The 19,998-nt window shown below is 42.3% G+C and overlaps 2 protein-coding genes across 2 annotated transcripts; one reads left to right on the top strand and one right to left on the bottom strand.

Moving 5' to 3' along the window:
* Positions 1-4,484: 4,484 nt before the first annotated feature.
* LOC138355198 (uncharacterized) lies at positions 4,485-5,668 on the top strand. The gene is made up of 2 exons (XM_069310052.1): positions 4,485-4,636; positions 4,726-5,668. Exons 1-2 carry the CDS (start codon positions 4,485-4,487, stop codon positions 5,666-5,668), a joined length of 1,095 nt encoding a protein of 364 aa, XP_069166153.1.
* A 7,864-nt stretch (positions 5,669-13,532) lies between these two features.
* On the bottom strand, positions 13,533-15,213 carry LOC138355197 (probable serine/threonine-protein kinase kinX). The gene is made up of 4 exons (XM_069310051.1): positions 15,016-15,213; positions 14,659-14,880; positions 13,911-14,024; positions 13,533-13,781 (listed from the first exon to the last, which is right to left on the bottom strand). The coding sequence occupies exons 1-4, from the start codon at positions 15,211-15,213 to the stop codon at positions 13,533-13,535; spliced, it is 783 nt and encodes a 260-aa protein (XP_069166152.1).
* Between the last annotated feature and the right edge of the window lie 4,785 nt (positions 15,214-19,998).

Raw genomic sequence — 19,998 nt, 5'->3', positions numbered from 1 at the left:
CTTTTACATTTGGGCGCCCCACCTTAAAATCCGTCCAAGTCAGAGGCTACAAGAATATCGCAGCCCTTCAAAAAGCTTCTAGCTAATCGCTGATTGGTCTGTTGAGACTAGAAACATTTCAGGTCACTGGTTCCAGATCTTTTCTGTCCTGTTATTGGTAGTTGAGTTGAATGTTTGGTCAGAGGCCTCATATTTAATCACATATATTAAATCAAATATTATGGAGAAAATTTGAACAATAACATTCCATAAAATTCCGTATTTCACACACTCGATCCTTTTTAATTATAAATATTTTAAGGTCTTACCTGTTTATGGTAGTCTTACCTGCAAGATTCCCATAAGTTGATGAGATCAGTGCACTTGCCGACACATTAGCAATCAAGTTATTCTTATAAATGCTCAATAATCGATGACTTGAGTATGTAGTACGGACATTAAATAATATAATATTGTCATCTAAATAACCAATTATATAAGCACCCAAGTAACATGATAAAGGCAATTAGGTAACCAATTCTATAAACACCAAAGTAACCCAAATATATTTGAGTCAAAGTTACCATTCTCTTAACAGTGATATCAGTAGTGATGATATCAGTAGTGGTCTATATGAAAAGTATTCACCATAACGACTTGTAATCAATTACTTATAATTCTAAAATAAACATCTATGAGAAGAATTTAACGTTAATGTTGGATTAACAAGCTAATGCGCAGTTATTAACTGCGTGAGGACTGTGTGTGGGCTGGCTCAGCTGGTCCTCGCATCACTCACTCCAAGACCAACAGAGAAAATGAATTTACCTTCAAAACATTATCTTCCAATGTATATAATTAAAAGAAATTAACCTGTTCTTGGAGAACTAACTGAGTTTTAGAAGTCAAATTTATAAATAATTGTAGCGTAATGCTCCGAATAAATAAATAATACTTGTCGGAAATCTGACGCACACATAATAACATGGTTATCCCCTTAAAAAAAAAGAGAATGGGTGATTCCCTGACGTCATCGACGTCACGTATTTACATTACTCATAAATCTTTTTATACCACAGTCTAGTGTTTAAATTTAATAAAAAAGTGTTCACTAAGACTGAATATAATTTTCAACTCTCGGAATATAGCTTAATACTCTATTCATTAAACATAAATAGTACCAATAAACGTTTGCGTTCGTCTCCCCCAGGAGCGTCACGTACACACTGAGACAATAACATCAGAACACGCTGTAGAGAGTCTCTCCATATAAGCTGATTTAACTCGTTAGACACCCAGACTACGTGTCAACAAGCGAGTAACCAGCAAAACAGCCTCTCAACAACCACAGCAACACCAGTATCCGTCTTACCAAGTATTTACGTTTAATTGTGGCCATAGTTATTCATAAATAGGTAGGCGGTTATAATGCATGAAGACCCCCCATTAACAAGTACGTTTACTCAGCTCAACACCCTCATATTCCATGTCATACCTGAAATTATATGTTTAGAGAAACATTATTAATATTTAAACTCGGCAGGTAATTGTGATTTGGAGTAACAAGAAGCTGAGCAGACAGTTGGCCCGTAATATAAATTTATTACCTAGCTGTACACCAAGCTTTGTAAGCCTCCAGATAGCCGCCATTACGTGGCACTCAGAGGCACAGGGCCCACACCCATTTTTGATGCTACAATTACACAGCCTTAGAAGGCCCCTTCGACAGGAAAAGCTGAGCCCTCCTTTTTGTACAATACTGTAGACATAATATGAATATTTATTAATTAATCATTTCTATAATAATAGTAGATTAGACCACCATATGTGGTATGACTTATAATTTATATTTATTAGGTAAACAATTTGTGGTTTATGAAGGAGCCATCTCAAAGTGGTTTAAGCTACAAATTGTCCCCCAACATTATGTGAGATAAATTCAGGCAGCTGAATCGGTACATACAGTCCACTCACTTACTTATTTACTTAATTACTTACTTGCTTAATTAACTAATTTATTACTAAGAACTAAGAAAATTAATGAGATAAAAAATTATCATATTAAAGTCAATTAGGAAGTGTTTAGTATTTGCAGAAATTACTAGGTACAGCAAGTCTAATTTATAGTGCTAACCTGGTGTAAGGGTAAGAATTTTACACTTGTCTAGAGTTGAACATATATTACAACCTAACAAGCACATATTTTTATGCAGTATTCATGACAACCCGAGTTGTGTTGTCTACATAATATTACCTTAACTATAGTAATAATTTAACTATAATCATTTCACCTTTGAGTGTTAACCTGTGTCTCTGTACCAACCAAGAGTGATAATGAAGGGCTAACTTGAGGAAATTCCAGCATTGATGCAGGCTTACCACTCAAATTATAGTGTGTATGATTATATAGTTTTTTTTTAATTGATAGGCAGCTCCAGTTCGAAAACTAGTGACTCTACTAACTCAAATGCCAAAAACAGTCCAAATCACAGTCCAACAAGGCTAGCAAATACTGCCATGATGTCTACTGCCAAAAATGTAAAAGCGACCCTCACTGGTAGGAAGGGCCACTTAACCCGACAGATAAAAAAATGTGAGGATTTAAGTAGAAACCATCCGTAAAAGTTCAGCCCTGACGCTCTTGAGCCAATCACTGTGATGTTGTGGGTCAAACTCCAGTTAATTATGTAGAACTGGAAGGCTACTATAAGCTACTATACAAATATCAACATGTGCTCAAACAAATATTGAAATATCAGGATATCCTCGCAACCACCAATATCAACGAAGAGGCAATGGACCTTGTAATACAAGAAAATGCAGATTACAAAGATGCAATGCATACAAAGTTAAAACAGTTTGACAATTTAATAACCATACGTAAGGTCAATACAAATATTGCAGCCATAGCTTCCCAAAACCAGACACAACCAGAAGTCAAATTGCCATCACTCAGTCTCCCAACTTTCTCTGGTACAGAGGACGAGAGTTGGGACAACTTCTGGAACAAATTTGTTGATTCTGTGGATTCTAATGCCAATGTAGCAAATACAACAAAATTTACATATTTACTGGGTGTCTTAAAGTATGAAGCGTTACTAGTGGTATGTAATCTGACATTCACTGATGATGGTTATGACAATGCCGTACAGCTCCTTAAGGATAATTATGCTAAGCCAGAAAGGACTATCAGACTTCTAACTCAAACGCTGTTGGATATTAACCCTCCAAATAGTACAGCTGACTCACTCCAAGCCTTTAGATTAGAGTTTAAGGCCTTGCTCATGGCACTTAAGAACTAGGTCAACTTAAACGAATCCGACTGGATAATCCAAGTCCATATGAAACGCAAATTACCCAGTGACGTACTGGATAAGTTGTTTGTCTTATATAACAAATCTTCTCTGACAGTAAAGGAGATTTCAGAAGGTTTGTGTTCCATCATAGAAAGACAAAGAGATAACCCAGATGGAAAAGCGACATCTAAGCCTTCATCTACCACTAATAGTAAACAACACAGTACAAACAGTACTCGAAACAAGTCTAAAACAACTTCCCCCTTCCCAAAGTGGAAAGAAGGCAGTGTAGGCACATATGCAGTTGGTCCCTCCAAACCTACAGTTAATGCGTCACCCAAATCGGTGACTCCCCAAGATGCTGTTAACGTCTGGAAACAATGTGTGTTCTGTAAACAACCACATTCCATATACTATTGCAAAGCTTACCCCGATCGTGCTACATGCATAAAACGACTCAAGGAGTTTCGTAAATGTTCTAAGTGTATATGGGCACATAATACCGTCACTTGTACTACTCAATTACGCACTTGCAATAGATGCCATAAGGGTCAACACCATACAGCACTTTGTGGGGACTCAAGTACAAAGTCTCTCAAACCACAGGAGGAGGAAGGAACTTCCCCTTCAGTACAGCTTTGTACTGTGTTACCTGACATAAGTGTCTTCTTAACAAGGTCTGATCATATACGTGGATTATTTGACCAAGGATCCCAAATGACTTTTATCTCAAAGGTATTGGTAGATGCCCTGAAACTCACACCTGTAAGAGAGGCACGAATAGACATAGCAGGATTCCTGACTAACACAGGAGCCTGTGTCTTCAAGGTAGTACAACCTAAAGTACGTTTAGGAGGTTATGTCCGAACGATACAAGCTCTGGTAGTAGATAGATTCCCAACAGACCTGTATGTATATGGTCTAGGGACAACAGCTAAATTCCTGAAGGAAATGGGAATCCATTTGGCTGATAAAATCACATCAGACAACCTTTCCAATATTGGAATCTTTATGGGATCAGATGTCTACCATAAGTTTATCAAAGGAAAGGAAGAAAAACAAGGAATGAACTTGTTGCCATCTGCAGGTGGTTAATTGCTCACAGGCCCAGTATTACGGTTAAAACAACCCGCACCTGTAGACCACCAACATGCCAACCTAGTAATAGTTGCATGACTAGGAGAACAGTCTCCACTGAAATTCCGAGTCATGTCCGAGGATGAGCTTGATCCTCCTGTGCATGAGCTATTGGACCTGGCAACTCTTGGCATTGCCCCTGAACAACATAGCCCAGATGACGACTGGACTTACAAACAATACCTGGACTCAGTTATCTTCAGAGATAATCAATACTGGGTCAGGTTACCATGAAGCTGAATCACCCTCAGCTACCCTTCAACCATTTTATGGCACAAAACCAATTAAGATCACAGATGTTGCGCTTATAAAGACAGCCTGAGAACTTGAAGTTGTACCATGAAATAATACAGAAGCAATTTGATGACAAATTTATCGAAGTTGTCACAAATGATAACCCAAAGGAAGAACACCACCTGCCACACAACCCTGTACTGAAAAATTCTGCTACTACCCCACTACGGATAGTATTTAATTGCAGCGCTAAGACAAGGCAGAGTAGAGTTTCGTTAAATGACTGCCTTCAAACTGGCCCTAGCCTGACACAAAGGCTATACGATGCGCAGTTAAAGTTCCGTATTGGGACTTACACATATACGGCCGATATCAGCGAGGCTTTCCTTAGGGTAGGTCTCCAAGAAGAAGACCTGAACTTCACAAATTTCCTATGGATCAAGGATCCTAATGATCCAAACAGTGAATTAATCACTTACAGGTTTGCGTCTGTTTTGTTTGGGGCCACTTCTTCATCGTTTCTACTTCAAGCTACCTTAGATACGCACTTGAAGAAGTCCAATAGCCCAAGCATAACAGAAATTAGTAAAAACTTGTATATGGATAATTTTCAAGGAACAACCAGCAGTGAGAGTAAACTGTTGAACATATACCATGAGGCCAATCAAGAACTAATGGGAGCCAATATGCCTCTCCAGTCGTGGGTCTCCAACAATGCCAAATTAAATCAACTGATTGCAACTGAATTTCTCGACTACCAGGTACCCAAAAGGACAAAAGTACTGGGTGTCAAATGGAATACGACAACAGATCAGTTGACAATCAAGTCAGTGGAGCCAGATACCACTAACTTAACAATGAGAAAATTACTCTCACAAGTCAGCAAATCCTTCGACCCATTAAGTCCAATCTTAATTATTGGAAAGTTGATAATGCAGGAATGTTGGCAACAAAAGATAAGCTGGGATGATCTTCTAACACCTACCTTACAAGAAAAATGGCAAGGGCTAGTGAAAGATTAAGTATCCTTGAGTCTGTCAAGTTCCCTCGGAACACAGTAGTAAATGAAAAAGAACCAATTAAGCTACATGTATTTTGTGATGCCTCAGGAAAGGCTTACGGCACAGTAGCTTATCTGGTCTCAAATAGGGCAAGCCAATTTGCTCACATCAAATGCCAGAGTGGCACCTTTAAAGAAAAGATCATTGCCACAACTGGAATTAATAGCCTTACTTCTAGGTGTAAGATTGGCTCATTATCTGATCAAGGCCTTAAGCCACATCCACTTTGAAGAAACAGTGGTATGATCAGATAATGAGGCAGTGCTACAGTGGGTTAAAACCAATAATAGTAAGAATCCTTACATGAGTAATCGTGTTAAGGAAATACGAGAGTTGTTGGCAGTGTATAAACTAAGATATGTACCCACCAAAGAGAATCCAGCTGACTATCTCTCCCGAGGCCTGACTTTACGGCAATTAACAAAGGCAGAGATGTGGTTCAATGAACCTCAGTGGCCTAAACAAAAGCCACAAGTCATTGTGACCAATGTCACTGTTCCCACTGAGAACCCAGAACTACCTTGGACTTTGGTAATTGATCCTACTCGGTACTCTGAACTGAACAAACTAATAGGAGTCACCCAAGTAGTGTTTGATTTTCTAATGAAAATAGAAATCAAGCATAAATTCCCTAGTTCCCTAAGATACTGGGTCAAAAGAACTCAGACAGACACATTCGGGACAAAATTTGACAATGTTTCTAAGAAGCTTCAAAATGATCTGGGTTTCTGGTTAGACGCCAACAATTATAACATAATCAGATGTGGATGTCGCTTACAGCATGCTGACATACATCTAGAAGCAAAAAATCCAATATTGCTTCCTTGTCACCACATAGTATGCAAACTAATTGTGGTACACATACACAGATACAGCACTCTGCATGGTGGGGAATTAGATACTCTCACAGACTTAAGACAACAGTACTGGCTACCCCAAGGTAGGCAGACAGTAAAATCAATAATTAAATCCTGTGTTATTTGCCAGAGATACGATGCCAGAGTGTGTCCATATCCAGGCCCTTCTCCACTTCCAAAAGAATGAGTTGAACATATTCTTCCCTTTGAGACTACAGGAGTAGATTTCACAGGAGCACTAACACTAACAGGCACCAAGGACAAAAAAACAGTAAAGGCATATATCTGTCTTTTTACTTGTGCCACAACAAGGGCAGTCCATCTAGAAGTGACTCCCTATATGAGTGCCGAAGCATTCCTACAGGCTTTCAGTAGGTTTGCTTCACGTAGATCCTGTGCTAAGTTAATGATCTCAGACAATGGGTCCAACTTAGTGGCAGGGGAAGCATGTCTGAGGAAAATCTGGACACACCCAAAGGTACGCACGGCCCTAAATCAATGGCAGTGCCACTGAAAATTCATACCTCCCAGAGCACCATGGCACAGAGGCTTCTATGAACGCATGATTGGTATGGTGAAACGTTCTCTACGGAAAATCCTACACCGCCAAAAGATTGACCTATAGGAGCTCCATACCGTAGCCATACAAATTAGAGCACGAGTTAATAACCGACCACTTACCTACCTCTCTGATGATGTTTTGCAGCGTGAACCATTAAGTCCAACTCATCTGATGTATGGGAGACCTCTCAGCACCCTTGTGTCCCTTACGGACGAGGAACCAGAGGATCCTTCATATGTCCGAGAGAGTGATTTGGTTCAACGTTTCAAACATCTATCAGGGGTGCTAAGTCGGTGGAATGACGTATGGACTCGAGAATATCTTACTGCTCTGAGGTAGTATCAGTAAGGGGCAAACAACCCCTAAAACCGAATTAACTTGAACCCTGGTGACATAGCTTTGGTGGACAGCGATGGGCCACGCTCAGAGTGGCCTAAAGACCAAATAGTCTCTGTTCATCCAGACAGCCAGGGCATCTTGAGAATAGTGAAAGTAAAATGCCGAGGCAACACTACTCTCAAAACATTAGAGAAATTAGTTCCTTTAGAACTGGCAGGAAAAGAAGACGTTCAACGACTTCCAGCACCCGACACACCAGTACGGGTCATATGCCCCAAGACGACTGCAGCACAACAATGTAAACTCAAATTAAAACAGCACTATAATTCTGAAGGAGAAGAATAAAGTGATCGCAGTCCTTACCGGGACTTCGACCCGTGTTCTCCTCCCCCCCCCCGGAATTATGTCGGATATCCAAAACACACATAATAACATGGTTATCCCCTTAAAGAAAAGAGAATGGGTGATTCCGTGACGTCATCGACGTCACGTATTTACATTACTCATAAATCTTTTTATACCACAGTCTAGTGTTTAAATTTAATAAAAAAAAGTGTTCACTAAGACTGAATATAATTTTCAACACTTGGAATATAGCTTAATACTCTATTCATTAAACATAAATAGAACCATAAAAAATTTGCGTTCGTCTCCCCCAGGAGCGTCACGTACACACTGAGACAATAAGATCAGAACACGCTGTAGAGAGTCTCTCCATATAAGCTGATTTAACTCATTAGACACCCAGACTACGTGTCAACAAGCGAGTAACCAGCAAAACAGCCTCTCAACAACCACAGCAACACCAGTATCCGTCTTACCAAGTATTTACGTTTAATTGTGGCCATAGTTATTCGTAAATAGGTAGGCGGTTATAATGCATGAAGACCCCCCATTAACAAGTACGTTTACTCAGCTCAACACCCTCATATTCCATGTCATACCTGTAATTATATGTTTAGAGAAACATTATTAATATTTAAACTCGGCAGGTAATTGTGATTTGGAGTAACAAGAAGCTGAACAGACAGTTGGCCCGTAATATAAATTTATTACCTAGCTGTACACCAAGCTTTGTAAGCCTCCAGATAGCCGCCATTACGTGGCACTCAGAGGCACAGGGCCCACACCCATTTTTGATGCTACAATTACACAGCCTTAGAAGGCCCCTTCGACAGGGAAAGCTAAGCCCTCCTTTTTGTACAATCTTGAGGTTATCTTGAGTTGATTTCGGGGCTTTTTTTAGTGTCCCCGCGGCCCGGTCCTCGACCAGGCCTCCACCCCCAGGAAGCAGCCCGTGACAGCTGACTAACACCCAGGTACCTATTTTACTGCTAGGTAACAGGGGCATAGGGTGAAAGAAACTCTGCCCATTGTTTCTCGCCGGCGCCCGGGATCGAACCCGGGACCACAGGATCACAAGTCCAGTGTGCTGTCCGCTCGGCCGACCGGCTCCCGCTCCTCCCAACAATACTGTAGACATAGTATGAATAATTATTAATTAATCATTTCTATAATAATAGTAGATTAGACCACCATATGTGGTATGACTTATAATTTATATTTATTAGGTAAACAATTTGTGGTTTATGAAGGAGCCATCTCAAAGTGGTTTAAGCTGCAAATTGTCCCCCAAAATTATGTGAGATAAATTCAGGCAGCTGAATCAGTACATAAAGTCCACTCACTTACTTATTTACTTAATTACTTACTTGCTTAATTAACTTACTTATTACTAAGAACTAAGAAAATTAATCAGATAAAAAATTATCATATTAAAGTCAATTAGGAAATATTTAGTATATACAGAAATTAAAAAAGAATTAAGCTGCTAGGATTTTCCCACAATACTAAAAACTCTCCTTTGCTCGAGCAAGGAGGGAGGCTGCCCAGCCAGTGACACTCTCTCCAAGAGGACACCATTACTCCGTGGTCATAGTGAACCATTACTCCGTGGTCATAGTGAACCATTACTCTGTGGTCATAGTGAACCATTACTCCGTGGTCATAGTGAACCATTACTCTGTGGTCATAGTGAACCATTACTCCGTGGTCATAGTGAACCATTACTCCGTGGTCATAGTGAACCATTACTCTGTGGTCATAGTGAACCATTACTCCGTGGTCATAGTGAACCATTACTCCGTGGTCATAGTGAACCATTACTTCGAGGTCATAGTGAAACACACTTGTGCTTCACGCCCGATCAGCAACGTCTTGGACCTCAGATTGGTCATACTCCGTCCCACGTTTCGTACTAAAGAACAGGTATCTTATCAGGGACACTGCTGCAATATTGCTCCCAGGAAATGGCGCTTTCTCCTGAGAGTTGCCTTCCCTTCCGTCCCACGCCCATACTGGGAGCTAAGTGACACTTGTGACACTGTTTAGTTAAATAGATCTGGGTCAGCGTGTATATTCATAGGTGTTATAAGGGAAGTAGATGGTCGGTTATGACGGTCCATAACAACAAATGACTGGGTAAGTCTCTAAACTATTTTCTAAACTTAAATTTAAATGAATAGTTAGTGAGGTTACATCTTTATTACTAATTGAATGATAATATTGTGATTCTAAGAGTGGAATCATCGGCAGGTGCAGTACAACCCTTAAATTATATGTCCCAGAAATAGAGGTTAGCAGCAAGTGACCAGGGTGCATAGACGTCAACAGCAAGTGACTAGAGTGTATAGACGTCAGCAGCAAGTGACCAGAGTGCATAGACGTAAGCAGCAAGTGACTAGAGTGTATAGACGTCAGCAGCATGTGACCAGAGTGCATAGACGTCAGCAGCAAGTGACCAGAGTGCATAGACGTCAGCAGCAAGTGACCAGAGTGTATAGACGTCAGCAGCAAGTGACCAGAGTGTATAGACGTCAGCAGCAAGTGACCAGAGTGCATAGACGTCAGCAGCAAGTGACCAGAGTGTATAGACGTCAGCAGCAAGTGGTCAGAGTGCATAGACGTCAGCAGCAAGTGACCAGAGTGCATAGACGTCAGCAGCAAGTGACCAGAGTGTATAGATGTCAGCAGCAAGTGACCAGAGTGCATAGACGTCAGCAGCAAGTGACCAGAGTGTATAGACGTCAGCAGCAAGTGACCAGAGTGTATAGACGTCAGCAGCAAGTGACCAGAGTGCATAGACGTCAGCAGCAAGTGACCAGAGTGTATAGTCGTCAGCAGCAAGTGACCAGAGTGTATAGACGTCAGCAGCAAGTGACCAGAGTGCATAGACGTCAGCAGCAAGTGACCAGAGTGTATAGACGTCAGCAGCAAGTGACCAGAGTGCATAGACGTCAGCAGCAAGTGACCAGAGTGTTGAGACGTCAGAAGCAAGTGACCAGAGTGTTGAGACGTCAGAAGCAAGTGACCAGAGTACATAGACGTCAGCAACAAGTGACCAGAGTACATAGACGTCAGTAGCAAGTGACCAGAGTGCATAGACGAGACAAGACACCCTTGGACGTCACTCACTTTCCCAGGTGACACCTTATCATTTTATATAAATGAATCTAAATGTATCTTTTTATCTATCATAGATAAATTCGATAATAATTAGACATTAAATTTATAAATAAGATTTAGTCTATTCAGTAATGTTAAAACATGAATTAACTTATTTAAGAACATTGCCACCTAAGCTGATGAAATGCTTGAGTTGAAAGTTAAACTGAAAATAATCAATGAATAGTCTCCCTCGAATTTCCGATTAAATACTTTAAATAATTAAATTCCAAAGTTTGTGTGGGATCCAATAACAATTTATTTAATACAGTCCGTTGAAGGTAAGATTTATAACAAATAATTTGCTTCAGTCTTTAACTCGGAATTATATTTGATCATACATATGTGAGAACGTGACTTTAAGCTGGAAGTGTTGTAAAAGATCAAATATATTATTTGTAATCAATGACCATTTACAAAAAAAGTTTATTCAATACAAATTTAGCAATGAAAATCCTTTTTTTTTAGCAGTTGCATTAATAAGTTTCCACACTCAAAAATATTTTTTCCCTCAGAAACCTTTAATGGTTGTTATTAGTGGTGGCATCAGTGATGGAGGTGGAAGGTGGAAGTTACAGGGCGGGATAAAAGGTAGATGCTGACTGCCTCAGCTCCAGTCATTGATCGGCTGTGGTCGAGTGATCATGAACCAGCTCGTGTGTTGGTGCTTGGTAGTGACCAGCCTCATGGCAGTCCACACCTGTGCTCAGGTAAGCCACTCTCATACCTGACTAGAATATTTTTCTAGCATCACCACCACCTTAATAGTATCTCCCTACCATCAAAACAGCCTAACACAAAATGTTACTATACCCTGACCACACTATGTCATATCACTCATTATTAACTTCTTACACTATGCACCTACCATCACTACAATCTGGTTAGATTCACAAACAATACCACTTGACTATGTTACTTCGACCATCACAACAGTCATTTCTACCAGAACAGGCACTGTTTCTCCTATCACAACAGTCATTTCTACCAGAACAGGCACGGTTTCTCCTATCACAACAGTCATTTCTACCAGAACAGGCACGGTTTCTCCTATCACAACAGTCATTTCTACCAGAGCAGATACTGTTTCGTCTATCACAACATTCTGACCAGATTGATCCTTCAATCACCACAAGGTAATCAAACAAAGTTCCAACCATCAACAAAACTTAACAAGAAACTCTTTCTATCATCAAAACTGACAGACAAAATTCCTACCTTTGCCAAACTTGACCAGACACTCTTCTTACCATCACCACAATCTGACCTTACAATATTCCTACCACCGCCACAACCTGAAAGACACAAATACAATCATCACCACATCTTGACAGGACACTGTTCCAATCATCACAACAAACTAACCAGACACTGTTCCAACCATCACTACAAACTAACCAGACACTGTTCCAACCATCACAACAAACTAACCAGACAATGTTCCAACCATCACAACAAACTAACTAAACACTGTTCCTAATATCACTACAAACTAACCAACCCCTTTCTACCATCACCTCAGCCTGACATCTAAGAGACATCAGAAATATGTATAGCATAATAAACCCCACATTGTTTGAGTTAGGAACTGTCTATCTGTCATATATAGATGATTTTCACAAAAGATATTCCCATTTTGCACCAGCATGATAACCTAAGTTTTTAAGGGTTGACAGATGTTAATCTTCGTGTTGGATTGTTGTTCACTTGAGACAGTTAAGCAAGTCCCAGCTATGTCTGGGTATAAGTGACAGGTTGAATAACCCAATGGGTTTTCTTCTTATTGGGGAGTGTTGTACATGCTGCTATGGTGGTGTGTCCGCTCACAGGATGAGTTGCGCTGTCCTATAAATTCGCCCCTCGGGGCAAAACTTTATAAAACTTAAAATACAGCCTGACAAAACCTGTTACTAATATTACTACATATTCTTGTATATTTATATATACAAGAATATGTATTCTTGTATATTTATAGATATAAGAGTTCTAACATTATTCTAAAACCACTAGCAAGCAGAGCATTTAGGACAGGCTTATAATCTTAATTTTCCTTGGAATACGAACCGCCAAATCGATTAACCTGAACCACGGGGACTGCTACCTTAACCTGAACCACTGGGGCTGCTACCTTAACCTGAACCACGGGGACGGCTACCTTAACTTAAACCATGGGGGCTACTACCTTAACCTGAACCACTGCGACTGCTACCTTATCCTGAACCACGGGGACTGTTACCTTAATCTGAACCATGGGGGCTACTACCTTAACCTGAAATACGGGGACTGCTACCTTAACCTGAACCACGGGGACTACTACCTTAACCTGAACAACGGGAGCTACTACCTTAACCTGAACCACGGGGACTACTACCTTATCCTGAACCACGGGGACTGCTACTTTAACCTGAACCATGGGGGGCTACTACCTTAACCTGAACCACGAGGACTGCTACCTTATCCTGAACCACGGGGACTGCTACTTTAACCTGAACCATGGGGGGCTACTACCTTAACCTGAACCACGGGGGCTACTACCTTAACCTGAACCACAGGGGATACTACCTTAACCTGAACCAAGGGGCCCTACTAAATTAACCTGAACCAGGTCGGCTACTACCTTAACCTGAACCACGGGGGTCACTACCTTAACCTGAACCATGGGGGCTGCTACCTTAACCTGAACCACGAGGACTGCTACCTTGACCTGAACCACGAGGGCTCCTACCATAACCTGAACCACGGGGACTGCTTCCTTAACCTGAACCACGGGGACAGCTACCTTCACCTGAACCACGAGGACTGTTTCCTTAACCTGAACCATTGGGACTGCTACCTTAACATGAATTATGGGGACTACTACCTTAACTTAAACCACGGGAGCTACTACCTTAACCTGAACCACGGGGACTGCTACCTTATTCTAAACCATGGGGACTGTTACCTTAATCTGAACCATGTGGGCTACTACCTTAACCTGAACTACGGGAACTGCTACTTTAACCTGAACCATGGGGGCTACTACTTTACCCTGAACCACGGGAGCTACTACCTTAATCTGAACCACGGGGACTTCTACCTTAACCTGAACCATTTGGCTACTACCTTAACCTGAACGACGGGGACTACTACCTTAACCTGAACCATGTGGGCTACTACATTAACCTGAATCACGGGGGCAACTACCCTAACCTGAACCACGGATGCTACTAACTTAACCTGAACCACGGGGGCTACTACCTTAACCTGAACCACAAGGGGCTACTACCTTAACCTGAACTACGAAGACTGCTACCTTAACCTGAACCATGGGGGCTACTACCCTAGCCTGAACCACGAAAGCTACTACTTTAACCTGAACAACAGGGGCTACTACCCTAACCTGAACCACGGGGGCTACTTCTTTAACCTGAAGCAAGGGGAGTCCTACCTTAACCTGAACGATGGGGGGCTACTACCTTAAGCTGAACCATGGAGGTACTACCTTAACCAGAACCATGGTGACTACTACCTTAACCTCAACCACGGGGGCTACTACCTTAACCTGAACCAAGGGGGCTACTACCTCATCCTGAACCACGGGGACTACTACCTTAACCTGAACAATGGGGCTACTACCTTAACCTGAACCACGGGGCAACTACCTTAACCACGGAGGCTACTACATTAACCTAAACCACGGAGGCTACTACCTTAACCTGAACCACGGGGACTGCTACCTTAACCTGAACCATGGGGGCTGCTACCTTAACTTGAACCACGAAGACTGCTACCGTGACCTGAACCACGGGAGCTCCTACCTTAACCTGAACCACGGGGACTGCTACCTTAACCTGAACCATTGGGGCTGCAACCTTAACCTGAACTACGGGGACGGCTACCTTAACCTGAACTACGAGGACTGCTTCCTTAACCTGAAGCATTGGGACTGCTACCTTAACATGAATTATGGGGACTGCTACTTTAACTTAAACCACGGAAGCTACTACCTTAACCTGAACCACGGGGACTGCTTCCTTAACCTGAACAATGGAGGCTACTACCCTAACCTGAACCACTGTGACTGCTACCTTATCCTGAACCATGGGGGCTACTACCTTAACCTGATCCACGGGGACTGCTACTCTAACCTGAACCATGGGGGCTACTACTTTACCCTGAACCAAGGGAGCTACTACCTTAACCTGAATCACGTGGACTGTTACCTTAATCTGAACCACGGGGACTGCTACCTTAACCTGAACCATGGTTCTACTACCTTAACCTGAAACACGGGGACTACTACCTTAACCTGAACCACGGGGGCTACTACATTAACCTGAATCACAAGGGCTATTACCTAAACCTGAACCACTAGGACTACTACCTTAACCTGAACCACGGGGGGAATTACCTTAACCTGATCCACGGGGGCTAATAACTTAACCTGAACCACGGGGGCTACTACCTTAACATGAACCACCGGGGCTACTACCTTAACTTGAACCACGGAGGGCTACTACCTTAACCTGAACCATGGGGGCTACTCCCCTAGCCTGAACCACGGGGGCTTGTTGTAATCCACAAGTTAGTAGGAATTATTAGCTAGAGGATCATTACTACAACACTTAACGAATGATGATTGGAAGTACATGTAAGTAGACAGACTATGGATCACATATCTTAGAAAGGTCAATGGATTAAGACCGAAGCTGTTTAGCCAAATTAATAATTCCTGGAAAGAGGAATTATTCTTCGTCAGGCTTCTATGATCACGGTTACCGCTCTAGGGATAAGGTTAGTCGGATTATACCTTCCTTGAGAGGAGTGGTGAAATGTTTGAGGCCATGGATGGCTAGAGTCAGTCTGATTGTGGGAGTTGAACTAGCAAGTCCTTTGGATCCCCGTTTGCGGCAGCAACGAAGTGTAGCAGATTGCTATGCGAGAACCTGATGTGATCTTAGTGACCAAGTTAAGTCTGCAGTATGTGAGTATTGAATGTAAGACTAACCGGGTGTGGAGCGTTGTAGTAATCATTCCGTATTAGGGACTTAGGCGGAAGTTACGAGTGTGGGTGGTGATCGCGGAGGTCAAGTGGTCTATGGGTATTGGAAGTGTATTGACCTAATAGAGTATGTTAATATGTATTTATTTGTCAGAGTCTATTCTTTGTAATTAAATGACAAAACCAGACGGCCTTTAAATACCTTCCATATGTTCATTCATTGTGTTCCAGTACAAACCTAGTGGTACGCCTCAAGGGTCTGGTGTGTGTAGGAGTACACGGTGGTAGTAACGGTTGCTGAGGCAAGGTGTTATGTGTTGTCTAATCGCTGTGTTCGGAATGAACCGGGGTTCAGCGTCACGACATATTTGGTGGCAGCGCAAACAGGTTTTGGAACACTTTGAGAGATGAAGGAAGTGTGGTCCTGGTTTAGTTGTTGAGGGAATGTTCGGGAATTGGTAGACGGCGGGTTGTGTTCAGGACGGTGGATATTGGAGTGAGGAAGGGAAGGTGTGTGGGCCAGTGAGTGGCCATAGTGGGGTGTGGAGCCAAGGTGTGTGGCCAAGTGGAGTGGCCACGTTGTGCGGCAGGGAAAGGTCTCCTAAGGGGTGGAAACAGTAGTGTGGATAACTGATAAGTGACGTTGTTAATGGTGGCTTAAAATTATAAGTGATTCTAGTGAGATTAAGGGAATAAGGCCAAGTAAGGTTACTGTACGGCAAAGCGTCAAGCTGGTTCATACACGAGCACATAAGGGGCGAGTAGCCATGACGGGTACGGGTAGTAATAAGGGCTCCAGTGGCCAGGCCACGAGTAATGTCGGTCAGGGTGAGAGTGGTGATAACATGGCGGCGTTGCTTACGGCGCAGGCGGCAGCGTCAGAGACAATTGGGCAGGTTGCACAGTGGTTGAAAAATGTGTTGAGCACGCATGAGACGACTAATGCAGGACCTAAGGTATATGGAGACATACCCACGTTTTGGGGCGCCAAACGGGATCCGAAAGGTCAGTTACTGACGGATATTAGAACATTTTTTTTTGCTCTAGAGAAGGCGACTAGTGTGGGGTCATGGTCGGATCAGGCAAAGATTGCATTGGCATATTCCAAGGTGAAAGGGGAAGCAAAGACCCTGCTCAACTCGGCGGAAATTAGAGAAATAAATAGTTATAGCGAGTTTAAGCAGGAACTGATAGATCATTACGATGTGCAGCACGATGCAGTAGAACTAAAGGCTCAGTTAGCTGCACTTAAACGAGAACCAGGGGAACAATTAAGGGCGTTTGGCCATAGAATAAGACTCTTGGGTGATGTGATTGAGCGGACGGAAACGCAGTTCACGGGAGTAGTAAGAGATTCTATGCAACGGAGTGTTTTTTTCGATGCATTACCGCGGGAAAGTGCGTTACACTGCAGGGAAGCTAAGTCTTTTAAGGAAGCGGTGAAACATGCAGTGTTTTGGGCGGAGAATAGCCCGACACATAAACTGACAGAGGATGACATTTTCGAGGAAGTGTCCCCTAAGGAATAGGCAAATCTTGCAGACACGCAAGAGAGACAGGCTCAGCTCTGGGCCCCAGTAGCTCAGCCAGTGGAGGATGGGCTCGCGGCGGGGGTCACACATTCCAAGGGCAAGGGGCGAGGTGCTCCTCGACGTAACAATAATAAGGGCTGGGAGCCAAGGGTGTTCCAGGGACACAATACGAGTGGGGTGTCGTGGGGACCCCATCAGGGTACTCGTGGGCAGCGAGGAGGCTATAATCAAGGGGCACGTGGAGGCAGGTTCACTCCTGCTCCACCACGATACACGCCTGCTCAGGGAGCAACAGGAATGTACCACCAGAACCAGGGTACCGGTAGAGGGTATGTTCAGCTCACCTGCTATGCTGCCAGATGTACGATTCTGCTTAAATTGCAGTATGACATTTGGGCTTCTGTTATACTTTTGAACTTATCACTGAATAATGATTACAGTTGTGGATGACTAAAATGTATATTCTTAAACCTCTGATTAGGTTAGGTGGGGATGGATAGTCTAGTCATTTTTGAATAATAACATCAAATACACATGCCAGTAGGACGCCAAAGGTTGCATTGGTTGTCTGGTGACGTCATACATAGTTGACCAGTAAGGTACTGTAATACCTTCACACCTATATGCTAATGACCATCAATACATTATCCCTATACCTGAGCTCGCTTTTCACGATGTCACTAAACAACAACAATAACTGTTCTGTAGAATGTATTTGTTTGTTATAAATAATATGTTAGGTTAGGTTAGGTTAGGAAGGTTTGATCGGGTTTATGAATAACAGAAAATATGAGCAATGAGCGAAACTACGAGCTATTGTAGCTGAATATCAACTCTGATGAAGCACAGAGTATAGGTGAGGTATTAAGCTAGATTAAGAGTTCACACTTATGTGTGAACCTCCTGGGATCCGCATTTAGCCCGTTGATGCCACGCGCCACATTAGGGATGATGACGTCAGAAACGAAGGCCTTATTTCAAAACATGAGAGGCTTGCTTTTCATTGAAGTCACCATGTCTGGCAGGGGACTGTTAGTTTATACAGTAATATTGGATTAGTACTGAAATCGCATTGAAGTCACTACGCCTGGCAGGGGACTGTTAGTTTATACAGTAATATTGGATTAGTACTGAAATCGCATTGAAGTCACTACGCCTGGCAGGGGACTGTTTTCATACAAATGAAAGATAGTAAGTTTTCATTTTTATTTATTTATTTTCACTTTTATTTTATTCTGAAGAAAGATTGACAAAGCTTAAATTACATTCTCTAGAAAGGCAAAGAAATAGAGGTGACATGATAGAGCTGTGAATGAATGGACATGATAAAGGGGGAATATTAATAGACTATCAAAATTATCAACACTAGACAGAACATGAAACAATGGACATAAATTGGAATAAGTTTTAGATTTAGGAAAAAGACCTGGGTAAATACTGGTTCTGTAAACAGGGTTTGAAGTCATTTCTTATGTTATTATTATGTAATCTTAGCTATAAAATGATCTTAGACAATGGGAAACAGTACGGCAATACCTTATTGAGAAAAAATGAGCTTATAATGATTTACGCCATTGCACATTAGGCTTGACAGAAGGCAGCATTTGAATCCCCCTTTGCTATAAATATTGAAAATGGGAATAATTACACTATAACAGAAAACGGACTTATACAGGGAAGATGAAGACGGGGGTGACGTCATTGACCATTAGCAATGTCTGTGCATGGCCCACTGGGGTAACGAAAAACAGGTACGCCAGAACGTGTCCCATCAAAACTGCAACGAAAAACAGGTACGCCAGAACGTGTCCCCTTAAAACTGCAACGAAAAACAGGTACGCCAGAACGTGTCCCCTTAAAACTGTAACGAAAAACAGGTACGCCAGAACGTGTCCCCTTAAAACTGCAACGAAAAACAGGTACGCCAGAACGTGTCCCCTTAAAACTGCAACGAAAAACAGGTACGCCAGAACGTGTCCCCTTAAAACTGCAACGAAAAACAGGTACGCCAAATCGTGTCCCCTTAAAACTGCAACGAAAAACAGGTACGCCAGAACGTGTCCCCTTAAAACTGTAACGAAAAACAGGTACGCCAGAACGTGTCCCCTTAAAACTGCAACGAAAAACAGGTACGCCAGAACGTGTCCCCTTAAAACTGCAACGAAAAACAGGTACGCCAGAACGTGTCCCCTTAAAACTGTAACGAAAAACAGGTACGCCAGAACGTGTCCCCTTAAAACTGCAACGAAAAACAGGTACGCCAGAACGTGTCCCCTTAAAACTGCAACGAAAAACAGGTACGCCAGAACGTGTCCCCTTAAAACTGCAACGAAAAACAGGTACGCCAAATCGTGTCCCCTTAAAACTGCAACGAAAAACAGGTACGCCAGAACGTGTCCCCTTAAAACTGCAACGAAAAACAGGTACGCCAGAACGTGTCCCCTTAAAACTGTAACGAAAAACAGGTACGCCAGAACGTGTCCCCTTAAAACTGCAACGAAAAACAGGTACGCCAG

Source organism: Procambarus clarkii, chromosome 66 (genome assembly GCF_040958095.1).
Source record: "Procambarus clarkii isolate CNS0578487 chromosome 66, FALCON_Pclarkii_2.0, whole genome shotgun sequence".
Lineage (NCBI taxonomy): Eukaryota > Metazoa > Arthropoda > Malacostraca > Decapoda > Cambaridae > Procambarus > Procambarus clarkii.
Note: the sequence above shows the minus strand (reverse complement) of the source record. Positions and strands in the feature narration are given on the sequence as shown.